The 24,209-nt window shown below is 37.3% G+C and overlaps 1 protein-coding gene and 1 long non-coding RNA gene across 2 annotated transcripts; one reads left to right on the top strand and one right to left on the bottom strand.

Annotated features, from left to right (window-relative positions):
• Window positions 1-910: 910 nt before the first annotated feature.
• On the bottom strand, window positions 911-1,399 carry LOC134215502 (uncharacterized). The gene is made up of 3 exons (XR_009980193.1): window positions 1,294-1,399; window positions 1,092-1,204; window positions 911-1,030 (listed from the first exon to the last, which is right to left on the bottom strand). It is a non-coding gene; the product is annotated as an uncharacterized LOC134215502 (long non-coding RNA).
• A 6,889-nt stretch (window positions 1,400-8,288) lies between these two features.
• Window positions 8,289-23,348, top strand: LOC134209380 (uncharacterized protein DDB_G0283697-like). Its single transcript, XM_062685364.1, has 2 exons — window positions 8,289-9,717; window positions 23,221-23,348. The coding sequence occupies exons 1-2, from the start codon at window positions 8,289-8,291 to the stop codon at window positions 23,346-23,348; spliced, it is 1,557 nt and encodes a 518-aa protein (XP_062541348.1).
• Window positions 23,349-24,209: the final 861 nt, after the last annotated feature.

The raw sequence follows: 24,209 nt of genomic DNA, 5'->3' as shown, positions 1-24,209 counted from the left end.
CACACTTTTATTTATTTGGAGAAGTCAATGGGAAAACTGTCAAAACGCACGCAAACGTATCCACTCAAGACAAAATTTTCAAAACGACTTAGGGGAACGGTTCGCCACTTCATCTCATAGCTCCTATTTCCATCCCATCAAAAACAAAGAAATGGGAAGGAATTTGGTTTGTTTATTATTTTTGTGATTTTTTTCAGCAGTGAGCACGCATGTTGACAAAAAGAAGCGACGAATTTAGTGCCGTATTTCTTTGTTTAGCGATGAGATGGATATATGTACAGTGAGATTGAGATCGGAACAGTTCCCCTATCTGCTTTTGTAAACAAAGATTCAAACGACGATTTGACGAATCTAATAGCTCTCCCACGCAAACCAACACCATCAATAGGTAGGTGAAGGATTCCGCTACCTGTTGATGGTGTTGGTTTGCGTGCGAGAGCTATCAGATGCGTCAAATCGTCGTTTGAATCTTTGTTTACAAAAGCAGATAAGTCGTTTTGAAAATTTTGTCTTGCATTCTGCTCCGCTCTTTACTCTTCTTACTTTTCGAACACGAAAACAAGGCGAAGCCAGCACGGTAACTGGCTAGAACCCATTAATGGGTACTATGGTACCCATTTTCGGCAAAACCGCCACTACTCATTTAATGAGTAAAACCGGTTTACTCATTAATGGGTAAATCGACTTTCTGTCAAAAGATGGGTATAATTTTACCCATCATGCCAAAACTGTTTCTTTGCATAATGGGTAAATAAATACCCATTTTTCAGAATGAATTTTACCACCGGAATTTCGGAATTTTGCGGATTTTTGCAGTAAAATTAAAATCAGTAAAAAACACATTTTTATTAATCTTCTTGTTAATATAAGAGCACAAACAAGTTAAGTCACTATTAAAAATCCAAAAGTTGTGATGACTGCTTCAGGCTTGATCCGGAGTCCGGATGCTTATGACAGGTGATAATCTTGTCCATGATTGCGATGGTTTGTCTCCGGACGATGATCCGCGTTTTCTGCCGGTCGCGCGTTCCTAGTTCAGATTCATCAACCAGTTTAAAGCATAATTCTAATGATTTATTTCAAATACTTACTGTTACACCTGTTGTGAAATCGGAAACCTGTTGTGATTTTGGTTCAGGCTGGCAAAAACCTGAGACAGCCTGGAAGGAACTATTTTCCTCTGGAACTCCATACTTTCGATGACCTATGAGTATAATTGAGCAGTTTTATATGGTTTTATCATTAGTATAGTTAATATTAGATAAATAAAATTAAAGTAGTTTATTTACTTACGTCCATACGAGGGCTCATTGATTGAATTTTTCAACCGGGAGAAAACAGAAAAACAATTTGAAAATATTCGCAACTATTTTTTCACCCATTAATGGGTAAAAAAATGCACATTTTTAAACTTCTTTCTAATTTTGAACATGGGTATTTTTACCCATTGAACAACTTTTAAAATTACCCTTTTAGACAGTTTCATAGATCATCAAAAATGTATACTTTTTACCCATTAATGGGTTTTAGCCAGTAACCGTGAGGGGCAAGACAATGGGTAAAAATAAGCTCGTATACGTATAGGCCTTTTCATGTGACACTGCCGGGACTGCACTTGTTTACAACTGCTGAGCAAACCGTTCAAATCCGACGCTGTCACTTTCATACAAGAACTGTCAATTGACGGTAAAATCAGCTGTTTTCAAACGTCTCGTCAAAAGGCCTATAATTATACTGCTCGCTAATTTTGATTTTACTCACCGATGAGAAGAATTTATTGTATACGCCTTTTCACGAGACGTTCGAAAACAGATGATTTTACCGTCAATTGGGCAAAAATGAGTATTTTTTTGTTGGCGCTTGGTGCGATTTGGCTGAACTCCGACCATTTGGCGCACGCACACTAATGTTCGATTCGTCATGTGTAAGGATATGTTTGTTTTTCTTCTGCGCATAATCTCAAAATTGATTGACACTCACAATATTTGTAGAGTGTATGAAAAATTTACTCATTTTACCAAAGTTTCGAAGAGTGTTTGGAATATTTTTTTTTATTAGCCAGTTTCAATTCTCTCAGCTACTACAGCTCAAAATGCTCAAAACTTCTCTCGTTTTGACTCTATTGGTGATTTGATGTTGCAGTACATATAAAAAAATCCAACCGCGTACTGATTACCGTTTTTAATTAAATTTCTTTTAGAATTTATGAAAAAAGTTTTAAAAACTTCTTCGTATGCTTTCCAGTGGAAATGTTTTCGATTATCATCTTTCTGCTTCTTCATCTTCATTGAACATCAAAGCGCCAATCCGCTGCCTCAGATTGTTATTTACTCGCAAGAAATCCACGCCGAATGAATACGTTCACTTTTTGACAGTTTTCTCATGAAAAAATTGGGTAAATAGGCCTTTTCACAAGACGTTTAAAATCAGCTGATTTTACCGTCAATTGACAGTTCTTCTATGGAAGTGACAGCTTCGGACTTGCGGGCCTGTTCAGCGGTTGTAAACAAGTGCAGTCTCGGCAGTGTCACACGAAAAGGCCTATATTGCGTTAATATAATAATAATATGCCTAGATTTAACTTAGCGTGTGCTATATTATTGCAATCGTTGGACCCTTCGTTTCGAAAGCAATGTTCGAAAAAATATTCGTTTAGAAATTGCCTATGGCCCAAAAAATTAGTGAGAGGTTAACGTAATTTTATTTGCTCGCGAAGTTTTTTTTAAAATATTGCGTTTAAATAAAAAACAAGTGAAGTGGAATTGAAGGAAAATGTAAGTATTTAGAATGTATTTCCAATTTATATTAATATTGCGTCAAAGGTGATCCTTTATATGTTAAATCGTTGCCAAGATTATAATCAGCATAAAAATTCAGCATACATGTAGGTTACACTGATGGACATAAGTATTCGTCATATTCTCAAAGTAATATCTATGAACCTGTATGCTCGTCCCTTATTTTTTTTACCGATATAGGGATTACATCATTGCTTGCTTTTTGGTACAATGTTATACAAAATGGAATACTACTTGTTACTACTACAAAATGAAAGATACTTGTTTCGACCTCAATTGTAAGGCCGTCTTCACCCGCAGAATAGGGGAATTTAATAAGAATCTATGTCAGAGTGCACTACGTCAGATTGACAGCTTATTCAGAATCTAGTTTGAATTTTTCATCATCAAAATTATCTCAACACAGCTTTGTTTTCTATTGGCTATGGTTTTTTTCTATCGCTTATTCTTACCGATCTTGTCTGATTGCGATCAAAAATAAGAAATCCGAGTCCATAACCTTTGTTTAGGATCGATTTTTTTTTTCAATTTATACTTGAAATTAAACTGTTACGACGCTTTATCATTGAAATATTTTATATTTGCTGCATTATATGTCGACATTTTAACATACTGTCGAGCGAAAATTTTGCAATTTGTTTATGCTGGCATAACTTAACAACCCGTTCAATTTGTTGTTATTTGTCTAAAAACAGTACCACAAACTGTTAAAACTGTATACATGTGAGATTATTCGTTTACAGCTTTCAACTGACTTTAAGCATATAGAGTCTTGCGAATTTATGCTCTTCCATGCAGCATCAAAAGAGAAAATCAAAGTGCGACAGCTTAGTAACGGCAAGATAAATTTGCATATAATATTATAATAATAATTGATAGTTTAATAATTTAATAATTTAATAATAATTTGCACATAATATTATCACTAGCAAGTTGATATCAAAATATCTCTTTATTCGCATTAGAACAAAAAACGGCTCTATTCTGAGCCCCCTTAATTATCTTGTTCGCATAACGGCTTGATTAACATGTACTCAAATCACTGGGCAAAAAAAAAATGCTTATCAAGATAGCCGAATTACAATATATGAGTGCGAACTTAGTACATATATGACAGGAGTTTCAGTCTCCTGATTCTGTCAATCCATCATTTATCACGGTAGTATGAATAAAACTGCCGTTGTCTATTAGAGGTGCAAGTGTCTGTGCCTATGAGGGCCATCGATTTTACGTTCTAGTGAGTTCCTACAGTTCTACTACAGTACCAATAGGGTGATCGGGGCAATATGGGCCACCTAAGGAAATCGTTCCGAAAAGCGCTGAAAAGCTCAACAAAACATCGTTCAAATGTAGTTGACTTATACTAGAGAATGTTACCTTTCATATAACGTCGATGAATGACGAAAAATGCGTTTGGAAATTGTTGGAATGCACTTTTGAAAATGTATTGATTTCAATGTGTGTTCCCGACTATACGGGGCAATATGAGCCACCATATGGGGCAGTATGGGCCACCCATCTAAAACGTTTAATTAGGCGAAAAAAGTATCGTAATATGGAAGAATATGATATACCTACAACAGTTGTGAGTATTCCATACCAAATAAAATTAAAAAACCCGCACAACAGCGGACTGAACCGATTTGCCATTCTTCACCGTTTGAACAGCCATATTTCAATTGGCCAATGGTCATTTTTTCTGTTTCAATCGCAGTAATGCGCTGTTGTAATTTTTCCGTATTGAATCTTACATATATGATAATATTCTTGTATTTGAATACTGAAATTTGAAATCGTTCGCATTTTAAGGCCTGACATCTTGCTCTGTGCAGGTATGCCCATATTGCCCCAAAGATACTGGTTTTGGGAAAAAAAAGTTTTATGATAAATTCAGATTTGTATCAATACAAACATGTGTGTACAATATTCAATTTTAATATATCTTTTGATTGTGGTGTATTTTGATCTGTATTTTAATCAGTTTTGTGTCAAAACCTTATTTATAAACTCCAAATCTTATAATAATTTTGCTTATGCAGCGAAAATTTACATTTTCAAGTGTATTTTCATGTTTGAATTGAATTTCAATGCGGTTTTCACGTTGATGCATATGTGGAGCATCTTCTTAAAGATCATATAACTTTTACATGATAAAACTTGTCAATAAGCTCAAAATGAGGGTGGCTCATATTGCCCTGTATGTTCATATTGCCCCTACTGCCCCTAGGAACCTGTGTGGAACCCGTAAGGACCAAAGAGTGCCATCAGGTCCTGGAAATGCCTATCAGTGTCAGTGGGTGTTTATGAGTGCTCATTAGTGGCCGTGAATACTAATGGGTTCCTGTGAAAACCAGTGAGTGTATATGAATACTAAAGAGTTCTGTCAGTTCCAAAGGATAGCACAAGTTTCTCTAAGTGTCGATAAATACCCTGCAGTGTTTTGAGTTCCAATTAGTTCCAATAAGCGCTATTGGCTGTTAGTGCCAATGGGTCCCGTTAATGTCCGTGAGTACATGTGAAATCCAATGATCTTGCAAACGTTGTAAATTAGTATCGGAAGTAGCAATTAGTACCAGTTAATTGGAACTCCATCTCTAATATGGCAGTAAGAAATCGTTGGACCCCAATTTTTCTGGGTTTTTCGACCCCCCCTTCTCCCATGTAAGATTTTTTTCATACAAATGATTTTTTATTTATATGGTGCGTAAGAAATCGATGGACCGCCCCTCCCCTATAAGTGCTTACGGAATATGTGTACGACCCCTTAATTAATCCTTCCAGGACGGATGGGTCATATTTGCCCAGCGCGCTGGGCATATATGACCTATCCGTCCTGAAAGAGTTAACCCAAAATAGTGTTGATTATAGATAGTGGAATCTATTGGCGCTTTGTTGTTGCATGAAGAAGAAGAAGCAGAAAGATGATAATCGAAAAAAATCTCCACGGGAAACCATACGAAGAAGTTTTTAAAACTCTTCTCAAAAATTCTAAAAGCAATTTAATTAAAAACGATAGGCAGTACGGGGTTGGACTTTTCTTCTACTGTATAATGCAACGTACACACCAGTCAAGCAGTTCGACGAACATTGACTCCGCCCCCAAGTAAATGCTTCGGTTGCTGCTTTGTTTGAACGTATGTGAAGTTTTTCGAACAACCATTTGACAGTTGGCGGCTAGGTTGTAAAAAATTAAAACGGTTTGATTTTGGTTTGAGTAGTCGGGGGCGGAGTCAAGGTTCGTCGAACATGTTTGAGCATTTGTAGTGAAGTTGCACAAACCCCCATATATGTTTTGATGGTTGGTGCTCAAGTTGGCGCTATGGTCGTTCGTGTGTGATATTGTTGGTCGAATAAATTGATTGTTCGTGCCGCTGTTGGTAAAACTAGATGGATGTTTGAATAAACGAGAGGTGGAGTCAATGTTGGTCAAACTGCTTGACCGTGTGTAGGGGAAAGTGGGGCAAGATGGCCATCCTAAGCGGTAATCCTTGTAAAATAGTGACACTCCTTCAAATTCTGCTGATTTGTCCATTAAACATCTTTATGATGACCCGTCTTTGACATAAGTATCAATAAACACTGATTAATAAAGTTTCAGTATCTTATAAACTGGTTTTAAAAAAGGTGTTTTTATGATGCCTATATTTACCATATGGGGCAATATGACCACCCCCTCGGGGCAAGACGAGCATGGACCATAAACTATATCAAAAGTTTGCTAAATTTATTTAGAATAGGGGACACATTTCTTGCACTTCTATGGATTATGTTCGAATGATGCTTCGTTTAAAAATGTCGTATTTCATGTTGATTTCTCAACAACTGGCACTACGACAATATCAGAATTTGCCTAAAACTAATTTCGAATTTTAACTAAACCATCTTCAAATCAATATTACAAGAACAAGTGAGGTTGTCAAAGTGCATTTTTCAGTTGTATAGCCCATTTACATTATTGTGAATCATCTCTTGTAATAATAATGTGAATATAATGCTCACTTAAGGCATAATTAGCGTTGGCTGTCTTGCCCCATATGGCCATCTTACCCCACTTTCCCCTACGTTCCATAATAAACACAATATGGTGGGTGTACCAATTGTCGCCATACATAAGAACAACTATTTTTAAAAAAATAAGTAAAAGGCATGTGGGAGCACTTTATATATCAAGCGAAAGGTTTTACTTCCTACTCCTTAGAACAGCTGTGAAAACCACAATAAAATTTGTTATTATCCTCAAAATTGATTAATCCATAATAGGAACGCATGCACCAGTTGTGGCACTATTCCTAATTTTCGAAATTTTATTTTGTAATATTACACTTAAAACACAGTATAAGAAAAGTCCAACCCCGTACCGCTTTAATTAAATTGCTTTTAGAATTTTTGATAAGACTTTTAAAAACTTCTTCGTATGGTTTCCCGTGGAGATTTTTTCGATTATCATCTTTCTGCTTCTTCTTCTTCATGCAACATAAAAGCGCCAATAGCTGAGTGAAAATAAATCCTCTGTCTCCAAACGAGCATGACGGCACGATTTCAATGAAAATATTATGGTGTGTGACGTCATATGCGCCTGGTTATACGGTCAAAAAAAACAAACCCAACCATGCTTTCGCTCATCTTTAAATTCTACTATCTATTATAGACATTATAATATTACTATTATTATAATAATAGTGATGATAATTTATGTTCGCTCTTTTTACGTTCATTCTGGTATTTACTAGGGATCCTATAATGAGAGATATGCGAAAGCGGCCATTGTAAGCCAATCGAGCATTGAGAACTGGCAAAACGTGAGCGAAATGAACAATGTTACTGTTGCAGAATGAGATTGAGAGGTATTGAGATATATTTTAAGAAAAGTTCCAATTTGTTTTACCTTTGTGAGTAGAAGTAATCTAGTTTAGTGGACAGACAAACATATTCCAAATTGCTATCAAATGCAAAGTCATATACAAGCTTCAACATTTTGCGCTGCGGCAAGTGCTGGAAGCGTTTACCAACAAAAGTAACAGCGTTGCTAAATCGTCTGGAAAAGTATTTGCATATCTCTCATTATAGGATCCCTAGTATTTACTATATATTTGAAAGGTGTTCTATGCAGACTTAATTTGAAGTTTCTGTAAATCCATAAGCTTTTGACACAGGGAAAACACTTCAGCCCTGAACACAATGGAACAAAACGGATACGGAAACGGCAGGATCCGACAGTAAGCCAATATATTTTCTGCCAAATCCTTTCGATACCGTCGTCGACCCGTGCGAAGCTTTTTAGGCTGAAACAATTTAATAATAATTTGCGCCATATAGCATGTATTGCGATTCTTAAATCCTCTTAAATATATTCCCAATTAAACTAAAATTGTGTATATTTTCATCTCAATACTTTCTTCTAACAGCATTTTCAACAAAATGCCGAAGACGAAAAAAAAATCGCATTTGCAAAAAGTCAAGGCGAAAAAAATATACTATGAAATAAATAAAATGATAGACAAACACAGCGAAGAAAGCGACCACCAACCGGTCAATATGCTGACGGATGATGGTGTAAAGAGACAAAGTGGAGAATGTGAATACCAACCGGTCAATGTATTAATTGATGAAGACATAATTAGAAGAGCAGAAGAAACTCAGGAGCAGCAACAAATTGCGAGAGATAAAAATCAACTGGATCGGAAGGAAAAACATCGTCTTAGAATGAAAAGGAAGCGTGCTGGAAATTTAGACTATGTGGAGATGGAAAGAACGAAAAATAAAATCAGGATGTCAGAAAATCGAACAGTTAATGATTATAAACAACGAGAGAAGGAGAAAAATGTGCAAAGGATGGCACAAACACGAGCGAAGGATCAATACAAACAACAGGAGAATGAGACCAATTTGATAAGGATTCGGGAAAAGAGAAATACTGTTGACGGATTTTCTTCCCAGGAAAGGGATAAAAATCGAGAACGTATGTCACAGAAACGAGAAGAGAAGGATTATAAAGAGCACGAAAAGGAGAAAAATGTGCAAAGGATGGCACAAACACGAGCGAAGGGTCAATATAAACAACAGGAGAATGAGACCAATTTGCTTAGGATTCGGGAAATGAGAAATACTGTTGACGGATTTTCTTCCCAGGAAAGGGATAAAAATCGGGATCGTATGTCACAGAAACGAGAAGAGAAAGATTATAAAGAGCACGAAAAGGAGAAAAATGTGCAAAGGATGGCACAAACACGAGCGAAGGATCAATACAAACAGCAGGAGAATGAGAGCAATTTGATAAGGATTCGGGAAATGAGAAATACTGTTGACGGATTTTCTTCCCAGGAAAGGGATAAAAATCGAGATCGTATGTCACAGAAGCGAGAAGAAAAGGATTATAAAGAGCACGAAAAGAAGAAAAATGTGCAAAGGATGACACAAACACGAGCGAAGGATCAATACAAACAGCAGGAGAATGAGACCAATTTGATAAGGATTCGGGAAATGAGAAATACTGTTGACGGATTTTCTTCCCAGGAAAGGGATAAAAATCGAGATCGTATGTCACAGAAGCGAGAAGAAAAGGATTACAAAGAGTACGAAAAGAAGAAAAATGTGCAAAGGATGGCACAAACACGAGCGAAGGATCAATACAAACAGCTGGAGAATGAGACCAATTTGATAAGGATTCGGGGAATGAGAAATACTGTTGACGGATTTTCTTCCCAGGAAAGGGATAAAAATCGAGATCGTATGTCACAGAAGCGAGAAGAAAAAGATTATAAAGAGCACGAAAAGGAGAAAAATGTGCAAAGGATGGCACAAACACGAGCGAAGGATCAATACAAACAACAGGAGAATCAGACCAATTTGATAAGGATTCGGGAAATGAGAAATACTGTTGACGGATTTTCTTTCCAGGAAAGGGATAAAAATCGGGAGCGTATGTCACAGAAACGAGAAGAGAAGGATTATAGAGCACAAGAAAAGGAGAAAAATGTGCAAAGGATGGCACAAATGAGGAAGGATGAGTCATTTAGAATCACTGAAAAATCAAGGGATCGTCAAGCCAGGCGTGAACGTAGAACTCTTGAAATAATCAAACATCGAGATACGACGTACACTTACCTGAAGCGACATGAAATGGAGCCAAACGCGAAAGCACTAATTGCATTTATTGAGAGCAGGAAAGAAGTGCCTTCATTGTTTTGTTCATGTTGCGAACGAATGTTCTTCGAAAATGGACTAAAAATGATTACACGCGAAAAAGTGTTTTCACTTATGTCTACAAAAGTTGTGACAAATGAATCTCAGCTTGTTAGTTGTATTAATAGTCATATTTTGAACAATTATGGGGAACACAAGCAAAATTATCTATGTCATACATGCTACAAGTGTGTAAGTGCAGGTAAAATACCGAAACTCTCGAGCAATAATGGCTTAAAATTACCTCCAATTCCGGAATGCTTAACAGTTTTAAACGACATAGAAGAGCGCTTACTGTCACCTTATGTGCCCTTTATGAAAATTCAAATTCTTAATCATCGTGCTTCTAATCCACAAATAGGTGCTAAGGGAAGCGTAGTCTATGTTCCGACAGACGTCAACGTAATGGAGAAATCTCTTCCTAGAAATATTGACAACATGAATATGTTGGCCATTCCTGTGGATTTCAAGAGAAACATAGGACATGCAAGCAGTTATCTGAAAGGATTTGTTCGAAAATCAGAACTTGATGCAGCTGGAAACTACTTACAGAATACAGAGCTATATAAGAAGTATGGAATTGAATTCTCTGAGAACGCTATTGATTTTAACGTCATAATCAATGATGAGGAAGATGCGCAAAATGAGGAACGCAGCGCAATTCCAGAGTTTGATTTAGACGTGGATGAAGAATATATTGACCACATGAATGAAGGAGACGAGGAATGTTTATTGGTTGATTTAAATGAAATAACTGCTAAAAATACAGTTATCGTTATGGCACCAGGGCAAAATCAAAAGCCGGTGTCACCTTACAGTAATCCTGACATAGAGTACCTTAGTTTCCCGAAGATTTTTGGAGGAAAACCACAAATACTTACGGACAAAAACATTACAGTAAATGATGCAATAAAGTGGGAAGTTCGATATTATAAAAATCGAATTGAACCGAGGCGAGTTCTTCATCTCTCGAAGAACAAATTGTTGAATGAATCTTATAATTCTATCAAAACTGCCATCCGCAAGAAAAAGAATGTCAAAAATGTGACAGCTCACCAGGCACTAAATGCTGACTTTATCGGTGGTTTACTATCATTTAATAATGGATTAAGGTTCATGGAACAAATGCGTTGTGCTCCAGCATACATGGCACAAAAGAAAAAAGTCTTGTTCGCTCTTGTGCGGCAAATTGGATCTCCTGCATTCTTTTTAACAGTATCTCCTGTCGAAACCAACTGGCCTGAGTTGATTCAAGGTTTAAAGGAATACAGCACCGGGGAAACAATTTCTGTTATTGATGCATTGAATTTACCATACGAAGACAGAGCGAAAATGGTAAATGAAAATCCAGTCTTTACAGCGATGTACTACGACAACAAAATCAAGAACCTTATGAAGATAGTTAACAAAGCAGTAGGAGGAATTTTCGACACATATGTTGTTACCGATTTTTTTCGCAGGAGGGAATTTCAACAACGAGGATCGCCACATGATCATATTTTGCTATGGCTGAATAATGCTCCTAGAATAGATCAAGATGATCCGAGTACATTCGAGTCTGTTATAGAGTTTGTGGATAAGTTTATAACATGCGAATATGATGAAAACAATCCGTTCTGTAAATATTTACGACACAAGCATACACCTACGTGTAGCAAAGGAAAGAAAAACAAGAAAATATGTAGGTTTAATTTCCCAAAGTACGTGATGCCGTGTACAATGATTCTCGAACCGCTCGGTAATGAAGAAAGAACGGTTGAGGTAAAGAATAATTTGGATAAAATTAAAAAAATGATGGAGCAGTTTTATATCAGTAACGAAAGAGTCAACAAAAGTTTCGACGATGTTTTGAACGAGCTTGGAATGTCACAAAGCACTTACTTAACAGCTATAAGAAGTTCTATAAACAAGCTTTCCATATTCTATAGACGCAGAAGCTGTGATGTGGATATCAACACATACAATCGGAATATTCTTAATCTAATGGAATCCAATGTTGACCTGCAATTTGTTCTGGATGAGTATGGTGTTGCGTCATACATCGTAGATTATGTAGCTAAAGGTGAAGCAGGATTATCCAAAGGACTGAAGGACCTTCAAACAGAGTTGGACAAAGGAAATCGAAATTTGCAAGATCGCTTGCGTTGTATCATGAACAAATTTCTGAATGGACACGTAATATCAACTTCAGAAGCAGTATACCATTGTTTGGGTACACCTATAACAGAATTCAGCAGGTCTTCAATATTCGTAAACACGGCACGGAGTGAAGATCGAGTTGTTTTTTTAAAATCGTCTAAACAATTACAAGCCTTAGCGGCTGATTCGACAGACATTGCCGGAAAAGATGTCCTTACGCATTACTCTGAACGTAAAGGATTAGAAGATGTTTGTTTGGCGGAATATGCAGCTTACTATTTCCACACTGCGAATAAAAAAAGACGTGATAAGAATTTAGATTCAGACGAAGAACATATCGACTCTGAAGTAGAAGATTTGAATTCTGAGTTTAAACGACGTAAGAAAGGTAGAATAATTCGGCACGTTCGGTATAAATTCGAACAAGATCCTGATAATTTTTATCGTGAGCAACTTCTGCTATTTTTGCCGTGGAGAAACGAAGAGAAAGAAATCGAATCGATAAATTGGAGCGCTAAATATGACGAATATAAGAGAGTGATCGAGTGCAACCGTGATAAAATATTCATGTGGTCGGGAGATCGACTGGACGATGCTATATTGGCGGCTGAGCAGCATAGAGGAATACTCGAGGAAGACGAGATTGAAGATTTTGAAAGAACTCAAATTCCTAAGGAACAGGAAATTGATATTCTTGTGCAAGTGGGTGTAGATCGACCGAAAAATAATGTACCTTTTATTTACACGGCTCCACCTAAAACAGAACAGAACAATCTTTACGATATGCTATGTAAATTGAACACAAGGCAGAGAGAAATTGTAATGCACATTTACAAGTCGTTTACTACATCAAATCTCCCTTTACGAATTTTCATATCAGGATCTGCTGGAGTTGGGAAAAGTATGGTAATTTCAACAATTTTCCATTTAATCACACGACATTTGGAATACTCAACAACGGTGTTAAGAGACGCTAATACAGATTCCATTAAAGTCTTATTATGTGCATTTTCTGGAAAGGCTGCTTTCTTGATAGGAGGAAATACACTGCACTCTGCGTTCGCTCTCCCTCTACAAGAAAACGCAAAAATGTCTGATTTACCCATGGATGTTGCGAACAACTTGAGGCAACAACTCTCGGATTGCAAATTGATAATAATCGACGAAATTTCAATGGTTGGCAGTACCATTTTCTCTCGGATTGATACACGATTACGCCAAATAACTGGAATTTGCGAAAGTTTTGGTGGACTATCACTTATAACTGTTGGTGATTTTCTTCAGCTCCCACCTGTGAAAGATTCAGCTATTTTCTATTCCCCTAAGCACAGTTTAATAAAGACAAACTACTCACCATTATGGGATGAATTCTGGGTTTATGAACTTACAGAAGTTATGCGTCAGAAAGACGATCTACACTTTGTCAATGCCCTTAACAATTTTGCGCGAGGAGTAATGACTGCTGGAGATATCAAACTAATCAAATCCCGTGAATTGGAGGAACACCAAGTACCTGATGAAGTTATGAGGCTTTATTATACAAATGCGGATGTAGATAATTACAACAACAAAAGATTTCGGAATCCCTTGCACCTGAAAAAGAATGCATTGCTATTGACACAATGACTGGAAAGTTGAACCCAAAACAGAAGAACGCTAAAATGAAAATGTGGAAAGAACGACCAACGAAAGATTGCGGAGGTTATCCATACAAAATCCGATTCAAACAAGGAATCAAATACATGGTAACAGCCAATCTAGATGTATCAGACGGATTAGTTAATGGAGCTACTGGTGTTTTGGAGTATGTATTTTGCAATCCTGGAACTGATAAACCAACACTTGTTTTCTTAAGCTTCGATTCCGACAACGTTGGTAGAAAGATTCGACAACAGTATCGAAACTTCATGGAAAACAACAACATAAACATCAAATGGACACCGATTCCGAGAAAATTGTACAACCTGACAACTCATTTCCAGAAAGATTACCAGATGATCCGCGATCAGTTTCCTATAGTACCCTGTGAAGCGTTGACTATTCATAAAAGTCAAGGTCAAACATACGAAAACGTTTGCATCGACTTCCGAAAATCCGGGAATCTTACTCGTCAATTAGTTTATGTTGCACTTAGTCGTGTAACAAAACTTTCTGGTTTGTATATTTTAGGCAATTTTCCTGGAAATATGAAAAGTAATAACACCATTGATGCTTGTTTGAATGAAATGCAAAGACTGAAAACTCAACGGTCTTTGCCTCTTGCTTTTGACAATTTAGTTGATCACGAAGCATTGAAGATAGCTTATTTGAATATTCGATCATTACGCGCGAATAAAAATCACATTGTTGCTGACCAATGGTATTCTCGATGTGATGTTTTGGTTTTCTCGGAAACTTGTTTGTATGATAAGGAAATGATTAATTTCCCTGGGTTTGCTTCGATTTATCGTTCTGACACGGAGAAATATCCAAACTATGTTAAGAAAAATATTGGAAAAGGAATTATTTGTTTTGCCAAAATTAATTTGACTACACATATTGTTAAATCTTGCATTGAATTTAAAGCAGATGAGAAGGGAAACTATCATTCTCATATAGATTTGGTAGGATTTAAGGTTAACAATAATCTTATAATTAGTGGTTATAAATCTCCAAAAGCTAGCATTCGTGATTTCAAAAATGCAATTTTACAATTTAACTTCGATAAAACTTGTCCAACAGTTGTAATGGGTGATTTCAATTTCAATCTGAATGATATATCAAATGTTCAAGTATGTGAGTTCAATTCATTTATGCATGATCTCTCAATGGAGCAAATACAATCCCCACAGGAAGCTACGACTATCTTGGGTTCAAGACTTGATGTTTTGTTTGCAAATTTTAGCAATATACATGCGGGAGTTTACGAGTGTTACTTTTCTGATCATAAGCCGATATTTTGTATCATTCCTTGTAGACATGAAAGTGAAATTCCTGATGAACAGAACAGTATCAAAGCTCTTAAAAAAACAGTTAACATATCTTCTGATTTAGAATCCTTGACAATCTCTAATGTAGAGCTCGCATCTATAAACAGTACCATAAGTGATAATATTAGAAATATTACTAGCTCATCGATCCAATGTAGTGACATTGAATTAGAGAAGAATACATACATTACCGATTGGTGGGTTAACGAAATCGATAGGCCAAAAAATACATACAACACTGAGAGTAGGAATCTCTTTGAAAATCTCCAGCACACTTTCTTTGATAACTATGATACATTTGCTAATCCAGAAAAAATCTTAACGACTACAAATAATAATACCATGCGTCACAAAAGTCACATTAATTACATTACAAATTATTTGAGAACTTTGCCAGTAAACTGTTACAATAGAAGTAGAGATGTACAACTGTCAAACCAATCATTAGCTAGGTTCATAGAAATTCCAATAACAGGAGACGGAAATTGCCAATTCAATGCTATTTCATACGCATTAGTAGGGAATGAAGATTTTAGTTTTGATCTTAGAGCAATAGCCTTCCAAACTATAATGGAGAATTTCTTTGTATTTGAGAAGATTAGATACAAAATTGGATTAGAATCCAACACAGTTGTTGAACTTCTTCAGATATGCTGCACAGATGGAGAATACGGGAATCTCGATACTTTATTTGCACTCAGCATGGCATTCCAAAGAATAATTTACATTATGCAAGAAAACAGTACTGGAGCTTCCGTTTTTCTTAAAATAATACCGTTAACATATGATAACACTTTTAATCCAATTGTAATGCATTTGATAAACCCAGGTAGAGCAGATGCACATTTTAATGTTCTCCTTCCACAAGATGTAAATACACCACATGACTTTCATTGCTACGACATTTATAACTTGAACGATATACTGAGAGACTGAAAACGATTGCAAAAGAATGATGGCCATATTAGCTAAACCTTCTGCGGAATGGAAGAGGCTGAACTTTGGTGAAATCAACACCCATGTTAGCTAAATCTTCTAAAAGGGTACAGAAGGGGCTGAATGTGGTTAGAATGGAACGGAAGAGGCTGAATATGGAGATGATATCCATGTTAGCTAAATCTTCTGAAAAAGAGAAACTACGACTAGTGAAATAGAAGAGGCTGAACACTGAACATTAAAAAAGGTAACAGAAATGACTGAAAAGCGATGAATGGAACTGATGAGATGAGAAGAAGGTTTAAAACCTAAACTGGGCTACATTGAGTAGCCTGGCCGCTATGACACCCCTGCCTATGAGCAGCTAATACCCAATAGAATTGGGGGGGACCCAGAGCCACTATGGTTATTTCATCAAATAAATATTTCTGACTTCTCGATTTTTTTCAGTTTGTTGCATTTTAGCGCCAGTTTTAACAATAAAGTTTGTCAAGTTCGAAAAACCATTTGCAATACAGACATGGATTTTTGCCTTTCTCGTATACAAAGTATACGTAAAGGCTATATCACAGACAAACAGACGTAACACTAGAGAAATTTCCATCGACCATGACTTCAACGATCACTTTGAATTTGATCGATTGCGCGTTTCACAACTAGAGGCGCTAGCGTCGTAATCCTTCGAGTTTGACATTTCACTCCAGCGCCTTCTGGTGACAATGTCATACGAAACCTTGTTTCGTGCAACATGCTCGCAAGATGGTGGTAGAGGAGTTGGGCGATGGATTTTTCTGAAAAATGTTCAAACTGTTACGTCTGTTTGTCTGTGGCTATATGTTCGCTCCAAAAACGAACTTTTTATATGAGGCCCGCAGACCCATAGTGTTATATACCAATCGATTCAGCTCGACGAATTGGAGTGATATCTGTGTGTGTGTGTGTGTGCGCAAAAAGTTTAGCTAATTTTTTAGGCACTCAATTCTCAACCGCTCGCAACAAATTGCATTCGACGCAAAATCCTGTCCCATTGTTTCCTATTGTCTGTGTGTGGTGTGTGTGTGTGTGTGTGTGTGTGTGTGTGTGTGTGTGTGTGTGTGTGTGTGTGTGTGTGCAAAATAATCCCATTCAATTTTCAGGCACTTATCCTTAACCGATTTGCTCGCAACAAGTTGCATTCGATGCATAATCATGTCACATTGCATTGTTTCTTATTGTCAATTGACCGGATCGGACTATGGGCTAAAGTGCGTAGAAATTACTCACTCGAAAGAAACGAGAAAGGCACTATCACCGCTAGGTGGATTAATCTGGGTTTTTTTCATATAAAAGCACATTAAAAAGTCTAGCTCACTTTTTGGGCACTTATCCTCAACCGATTTGCTCTCAACAAGTTTCATTCGACGCAGAATCCTATCCCATTGTTTCCTATTGAAAATTGACCCGATCGGACTATGGGCTTAGAAGTAATGGCCAGAATACTTTTTTTTCATATAAAAGCACATTAAAAAGTCTAGCTCACTTTTTGGGCACTTATCCTCAACCGATTTGCTCTCATCAAGTTTCATTCGACGCAGAATCCCATCCCATTGTTTCCTATTGAAAATTGACCCGATCGGACTATGGGCTTAGAAGTAATGGCCAACATACTTTTTTTTTCATATGAGAGCACAATAAAAAGTCTAGCTCACTTTTTGGGCACTTATCCTCAACCGATTTGCTCTCAACAAGTTTCATTCGACGCAGAATCCCATCCCATTGTTTCCTATTGAAAATTGACCCGATCGGACTATGGGCTTAGAAGTAATGGCCAGAATACTTTTTTCATATAAAAGCACATTAAAAAGTCTAGCTCACTTTTTGGGCACTTATCCTCAACCGATTTGCTCTCAACAAGTTTCATTCGACGCAGAATCCTATCCCATTGTTTCCTATTGAAAATTGACCCGATCGGACTATGGGCTTAGAAGTAATGGCCAGAATACTTTTTTTCATATAAAAGCACATTAAAAGTCTAGCTCACTTTTGGGCACTTATCCTCAACCGATTTGCTCTCAACAAGTTTCATTCGACGCAGAATCCTATCCCATTGTTTCCTATTGAAAATTGACCCGATCGGACTATGGGCTTAGAAGTAATGGCCAGAATACTTTTTTCATATAAAAGCACATTAAAAGTCTAGCTCACTTTTTGGGCACTTATCCTCAACCGATTTGCTCTCAACAAGTTTCATTCGACGCAGAATCCTATCCCATTGTTTCCTATTGAAAATTGACCCGATCGGACTATGGGCTTAGAAGTAATGGCCAACATACTTTTTTTTCATATGAAAGCACAATAAAAAGTCTAGCTCACTTTTTGGGCACTTATCCTCAACCGATTTGCTCTCAACAAGTTTCATTCGACGCAGAATCCCATCCCATTGTTTCCTATTGAAAATTGACCCGATCGGACTATGGGCTTAGAAGTAATGGCCAACATACTTTTTTTTCATATGAGAGCACAATAAAAAGTCTAGCTCACTTTTTGGGCACTTATCCTCAACCGATTTGCTCTCAACAAGTTTCATTCGACGCAGAATCCCATCCCATTGTTTCCTATTGAAAATTGACCCGATCGGACTATGGGCTTAGAAGTAATGGCCAACATACTTTTTTTTTTCATATGAGAGCACAATAAAAAGTCTAGCTCACTTTTTGGGCACTTATCCTCAACCGATTTGCTCTCAACAAGTATCATTCGACGCAGAATCCTATCCCATTGTTCCCTATTGGAAATTGACCCGATCGGACTATGGGCTTAGAAGTTATGGCCAAAATACTTTTTTTTCATATAAAAGCACATTAAAAAGTCTAGCTCACTTTTTGGGCACTTATCTTTAACCAATTTGCTCTCAACAAGTATCATTCGACGCAGAATCCTATCCCATTGTTCCCTATTGGAAATTGACCCGATCGGACTATGGGCTTAGAAGTTATGGCCAAAATACTTTTTTTCATATAAAAGCACATTAAAAGTCTAGCTCATTTTTGGGCACTTATCCTCAACCGATTCGCTCGCATCAAGTTTCATTCGACGCAAAATCCTGTCCCATTGATTCCTATTATGGAAAATTAGCGAGATCGGTCTCACTTTGTAAGCACTTATATTGCGGATCTTCTGAAATTATTCCATTTGCGGATTCCGTAAATTTCTTCCGCAGCTGTCAAAGTTCTACAGCAAGCCTGAAAAGCTTCAACACACTGAAACAAAATTCTGATATTTGGCGTTATCATCGTAGAATGCCATGCCAAACAGCAGAGAAAAAGTATGAAGTGACAGCTGCGGTAGTTTAAAAATTGAACCGTAAAGAGGAAAGTTTTCTCTGGAACAGCAATACTCCGCCGATTTTTTGCGGCAAGATGCATTCGACGGAAGAACCAGTTCCATTGTTACCTTTTTCGTACACTAAGGGCATCTTTAGTAATGTTACAGTTATAGTTACATTTATTTCCCGAGTTTTACATTTTATAACTGTCAAAGATATAAAACACGAAATGCATCTGCAGTAGCAGTTATAAACTGCCCATGTTTTATACTGGAAAACGAAAAAATAATCTTCCGAGGCCAATTCAAGTGTCAAAATGTTATGATGTCGATGAAATAGTATTTTTTGTAGCTGATGACGTCATCTTGTATTGTTTTGAATGAAATAAAACTCGAGTAAATTCTGTTGCAAAATTCGTGCAAAAATACAACTGAGCAGTATTCCAGTTATAAATTTCCCGACGAAACAGTTCGAATTTTGAAAAACTGTTGAAGATGGCATTTTTATAGTTTCAATTTCATTTCCTAACTCCCATACGATTTATAACTCTACTAAAGATGCCCTAAACAGACAAACTTTTTATAGAATAATAGAAAACAATCTTTATTATTGAAAATTGATCGAATGGAAGTTATGCCCAAAACATATTTTTTAAATAACTAGAATCTAGCTCATTCTTTCATACTTACAATTAACCGATTTACTTGCAACGAAGCTCATTTGATGGAGAATACTTATTATTTCCTGTTAAAAATGGAATGATCGGAGTATGGCCTTGAAGGTTTTGGCAAAATGCAGAACGTGGGTACAAAACTAGCTAGGGTATCTGTTTTATTATAATTAACATGATCCTATATAAATGGCATTCGCAAAACAGGCAATTTAGGCTTAATTTGTGTCATGTCCGGCATGCTCACTGCTAAAAAATCACAAAAATGAGAAAAAAAATTGTGCACCATAGTGCTGTCCAATGAGAGCTTGAAGTAGCTCGAAGTTTCTCCCTGTCCTGCTCATGCCCATTTGTTGACAGAAAAGAACGAGCAGGACGGGAACAACTTCGAGCTACTTCGAGCTGCTCATTGGACAGCACTCATTTCTTTGTTTTCGAATGGTATTGATTTGGGTACATGGTGTGAATTCAAAGACCGTTAACCCTATTTGTGAAAAGATAAATAATAGTGCTGTCCAATGAGAGCTCGAAGTAGCTCGAAGTTTCTCCCTGTCCTGCTCATGCCCATTTGTTGACAAAAAAGAACGAGCAGGACGGGAACAACTTCGTGCTACTTCGAGCTGCTCATTGGACAGCACTAATATAAATTTCTAATTCGTGAAATCTGTGCAGCTATTCAATGGAAATCTAACTTGGCAACAGGATAAGGCTGGACATCGATAAATATCTTTCATGCGGGCCTTTTTTGCCTTTCTCGTATACAAAGTATTTTCATGGAGTAATGCTTTATGCACTTATCCAATAACACATGTTCAGTAGTTGCCAAATTACCTTACAGCAGTGTACCGGAGTGCGGAACTCCCAGCCTTGGCTAGTCATACCCACTAAACCCTCCTTGGGCTCCACCATCGTTTCCTTTGACCAGGGTGGGTTGAAAACAAAGAGACGCAATATTCCTACCTTTAACAACATTGTGCTCGATTGGAACAACCGATTTGACAGCAAATGCGCTATTCCAATCTTGACATTTCCCTCTTTGTTATTAATCCAGGCTCGTTAGTTTCCCCAGAAACCGCCTCCCAGCATTACTTCCGAGAGATAGGCAGTACTTATTGTACTCACTCATTCACACTCACACAGGCACTCATCTCGTATGAGACTAACTAGGCTGCTCTCTGATCGACTAGTTTCAAAATAAAATTTTGGTAGACTCATATGACCAGTTTCCTGAATTTATTTTTCTTTGAGAGACCATTACTAGACCAACATTTTCTTGATCATCGTCTATAGATATTCTAGCAGTAGGCTCATATCTTGGGTAACTTTTCTGTCTGATTTTGGTCCACTAATCAGCTGATTATCTCTAGAAGTCGAACCCTAACCAAGATACACTCTGAATCGGTAAGGACTGAATGATGCCATCACCTAATGAATCCCCAATAAAACAGTCGAATATTCTATTTATTATAATTCACTACTCCACATTCTAAAGCACTAGATAAACTCATATTACGTTAGGTTTCTCGCCTGAATTAACTTCGAATAAATACTTAGGCATTTACTCATGTTTCCGAAAAAAACATTATTTTGGTTCTATATCCTCTTTACATTGTTATTGATCATTCCTTTTATCCAAACGAATATGAATACACCCAGGTTTTTTTTTACACGGTTTGGTTTTGGTCGTTTAAGACCTTCAGGGTCAATGAAGCAATGAGTTTACCCCACCAAAAAATTCACAAAAAATCAAAGAAAATTCAGGGGGTATTTGAAAAGCTGTAAAAGTTCAGGTTAACCGAAAAATTAATTAATTCCAACCGCGTAAAAAAACCTGGGTGTGTAGTTCTTACTGATATAATAATAATCATTGTTGACCATATTTCCCAATGAGCCGATCTTATTCATAACATAATCGATGCTTATATCATAACATCACAGAGAAACAGACGCATCACATACGTGATGCGAAAAATTTAACCCAACGTTTAAAAGGCGAGGTAAGGAGCATGTGTTTAGTGAGGCGTCTGTGTTCATCTATGCTAACACAGTAGGGTAAGACACCCAGAAATCGCCCACGCCCAGTTAGCCCACCTATTTTAAAATCTTCATTTCTCGTAAACTAGTTGTTGAAAACAGTTACAGTCAAAAAATTTCCATACAAGCATCAATCAATTATGAAAAAAACTGAACTTTAACTGTTTCCAACAACTAGTTTTCGAGAAATGAAAGTTTTAAAATAGGTGGGCGATAACTGGGGGGAGGGCGATTTCTGGGTGTCTTACCCTAATACTCTAGCACAGGGAAGTCGAGAAAATGTCCATGACAGAACCGGGAATCGAATCCAGTTGCTTAGCATCAAGCAGCTCGAAGTTGTTCCCGTCCTGCTCGTTCTTTTTTGTCAACAAATGGGCATGAGAAGGACAGGGAGAAACTTCGAGCTACTTCAAGCTCTCATTGGACAGCACTATGGTGTTGCTTTATAGTTGAGCGTCTTACCGCTAGGCCAAGAAAGACAGGTGTGTAAAACAAGCTAAAATACTTCATGTGTAACATTTTTAAAGGGATTTATAGTATACACCTCCCTGCTGATGTAAGATGCGTGATAAAACAAATAAAACAAAATCAAAAAAGGTAATTCAATTGACAGCAATTAAAAATTTAATTTAAAATAAAATACATTTAAATTAACCAAATGACGAAAAAGTTACGATCTGCTTCCGTCAAATATACGTGCTTCTTTTCAAGGCCCAGTTTTTTGTTTAGCGATTTTCCAGTCCAGTCCAGTTCTTGAAGGATGATCAACTGTTGCAGTAGAGTTGGTCCCTTAATTTTCCCAAACAGGTCGGGACATGGCGTGGCAGTTTTTATTCAACATAGTGCACATGTGACGCCAACACGGCTTCCGGCACTGTGTGTTTTCAATCGATACCATCCTTGTATTCGTGAACAAGATGCACTGCGATTCCGACAATACACTGAATAACTTGGATCTCATCCTCAGGAAGGACTCATTGAATCGAGTGGAATGAGATGATCTGTTCGTCTATGGTACATAGTAATGAACAGTGACCACCACAGGTCTTGCCAGATCTGGGAAATCAGTCATTTTTTTCTGGTACGCATTCTTAAAACTTTATCGCAAAAAGAAGCAGCTGTTATGCTGGTTATTTTCATGTTTCGGCGCTGCAACGCGATTCAATTGCAAATTATCATCCACAACAGAGTCTACCGGGAGCTTGATGCGACAGTTTGCTACTACACGTCCCGTACTTGAAAGCTGGACCCTGGTTCCGTACTTCTTCCTTCACAATCGGATCACTTTCTGCGATAGAGCATCCTCCGTGTACTGATTGTAGTGCTGTCCAATGAGCAGCTCGAAGTTGTTCCAGTCCTGCTCGTTCTTTTTTGTCGACAAATAGGCATGAGCAGGCCAGGGAGAAACTTCGAGCTACTTCAAGTAAAATCTAGCTAATTGATTGGACACCACTTGTGAAAAATGTCATTGCAGCCGCACCGGGACTTCCTGGCCAGGTTCCGTTTAGCAAATCCACTTATTGGCGCCTCACGATCGGACACGATTATCTGAATCTGACTACGCACGAATCACGATTTTCCCGATTTTCACGTAAACCGTCGTACATACAATAAATTTTGTTCTGTACGTAATCACCTTTAGCAAAGTTGTTGGTCGTCAACTATGCATAGGAAAACATAGAACCTTTGGAGAAAATCTGTCATCAGAAAAGTTTGTCGTTCACTGAAAACCAAAACTACCCAAAAGTGGGTTGTTTGCACTCAAAACCGTGGTTTGGGCCAATAACCCAAATTTGAGTAAAATGACTTTTCTGGCACTAGGTAGTTTGCCTTTAATCCCATGTAAACAATTTACCCAAAGCTGAGTTTAATTTATCCAAAGCGGACCCAATCAACCCAAAATAGAGAATATTGAATTTACTCAAATTTGGGTTATTGGGCTGAGCAACCTCGGTGAGGTGTTTGCATCTTGCTCTAGTTTTGATAGCAATCATGGGAAAGAAAGGGAAAACTACCCAATTTTGGGTAAATTTTTTCTGCGATATTCTCATCAGTGCGTATATATATTGAACTCAAAGTTTGGGTTGATTTATCTGTCCGTGTTCTTAAGAGCTGAGCAGAATGGATATGTTTGCGTGCGTTTTGACAGTTTTGCTATTGAGTTCTCCAAGCACAAT

Source organism: Armigeres subalbatus, chromosome 2, assembly GCF_024139115.2.
Source record: "Armigeres subalbatus isolate Guangzhou_Male chromosome 2, GZ_Asu_2, whole genome shotgun sequence".
Taxonomy (NCBI): Eukaryota; Metazoa; Arthropoda; class Insecta; order Diptera; family Culicidae; genus Armigeres; species Armigeres subalbatus.
Note: the sequence above shows the minus strand (reverse complement) of the source record. Positions and strands in the feature narration are given on the sequence as shown.

Coding starts and splice junctions, on each gene's coding strand:
- LOC134209380 (XM_062685364.1), top strand. CDS start 8,289: ATGATAGACAAACACAGCGAAGAAAGCGACCACCAACCGGTCAATATG. Junction 9,718..23,220: donor AAGGGATAAAAATCGGGAGC/GTATGTCACAGA, acceptor CATCCACAACAG/AGTCTACCGGGAGCTTGATG.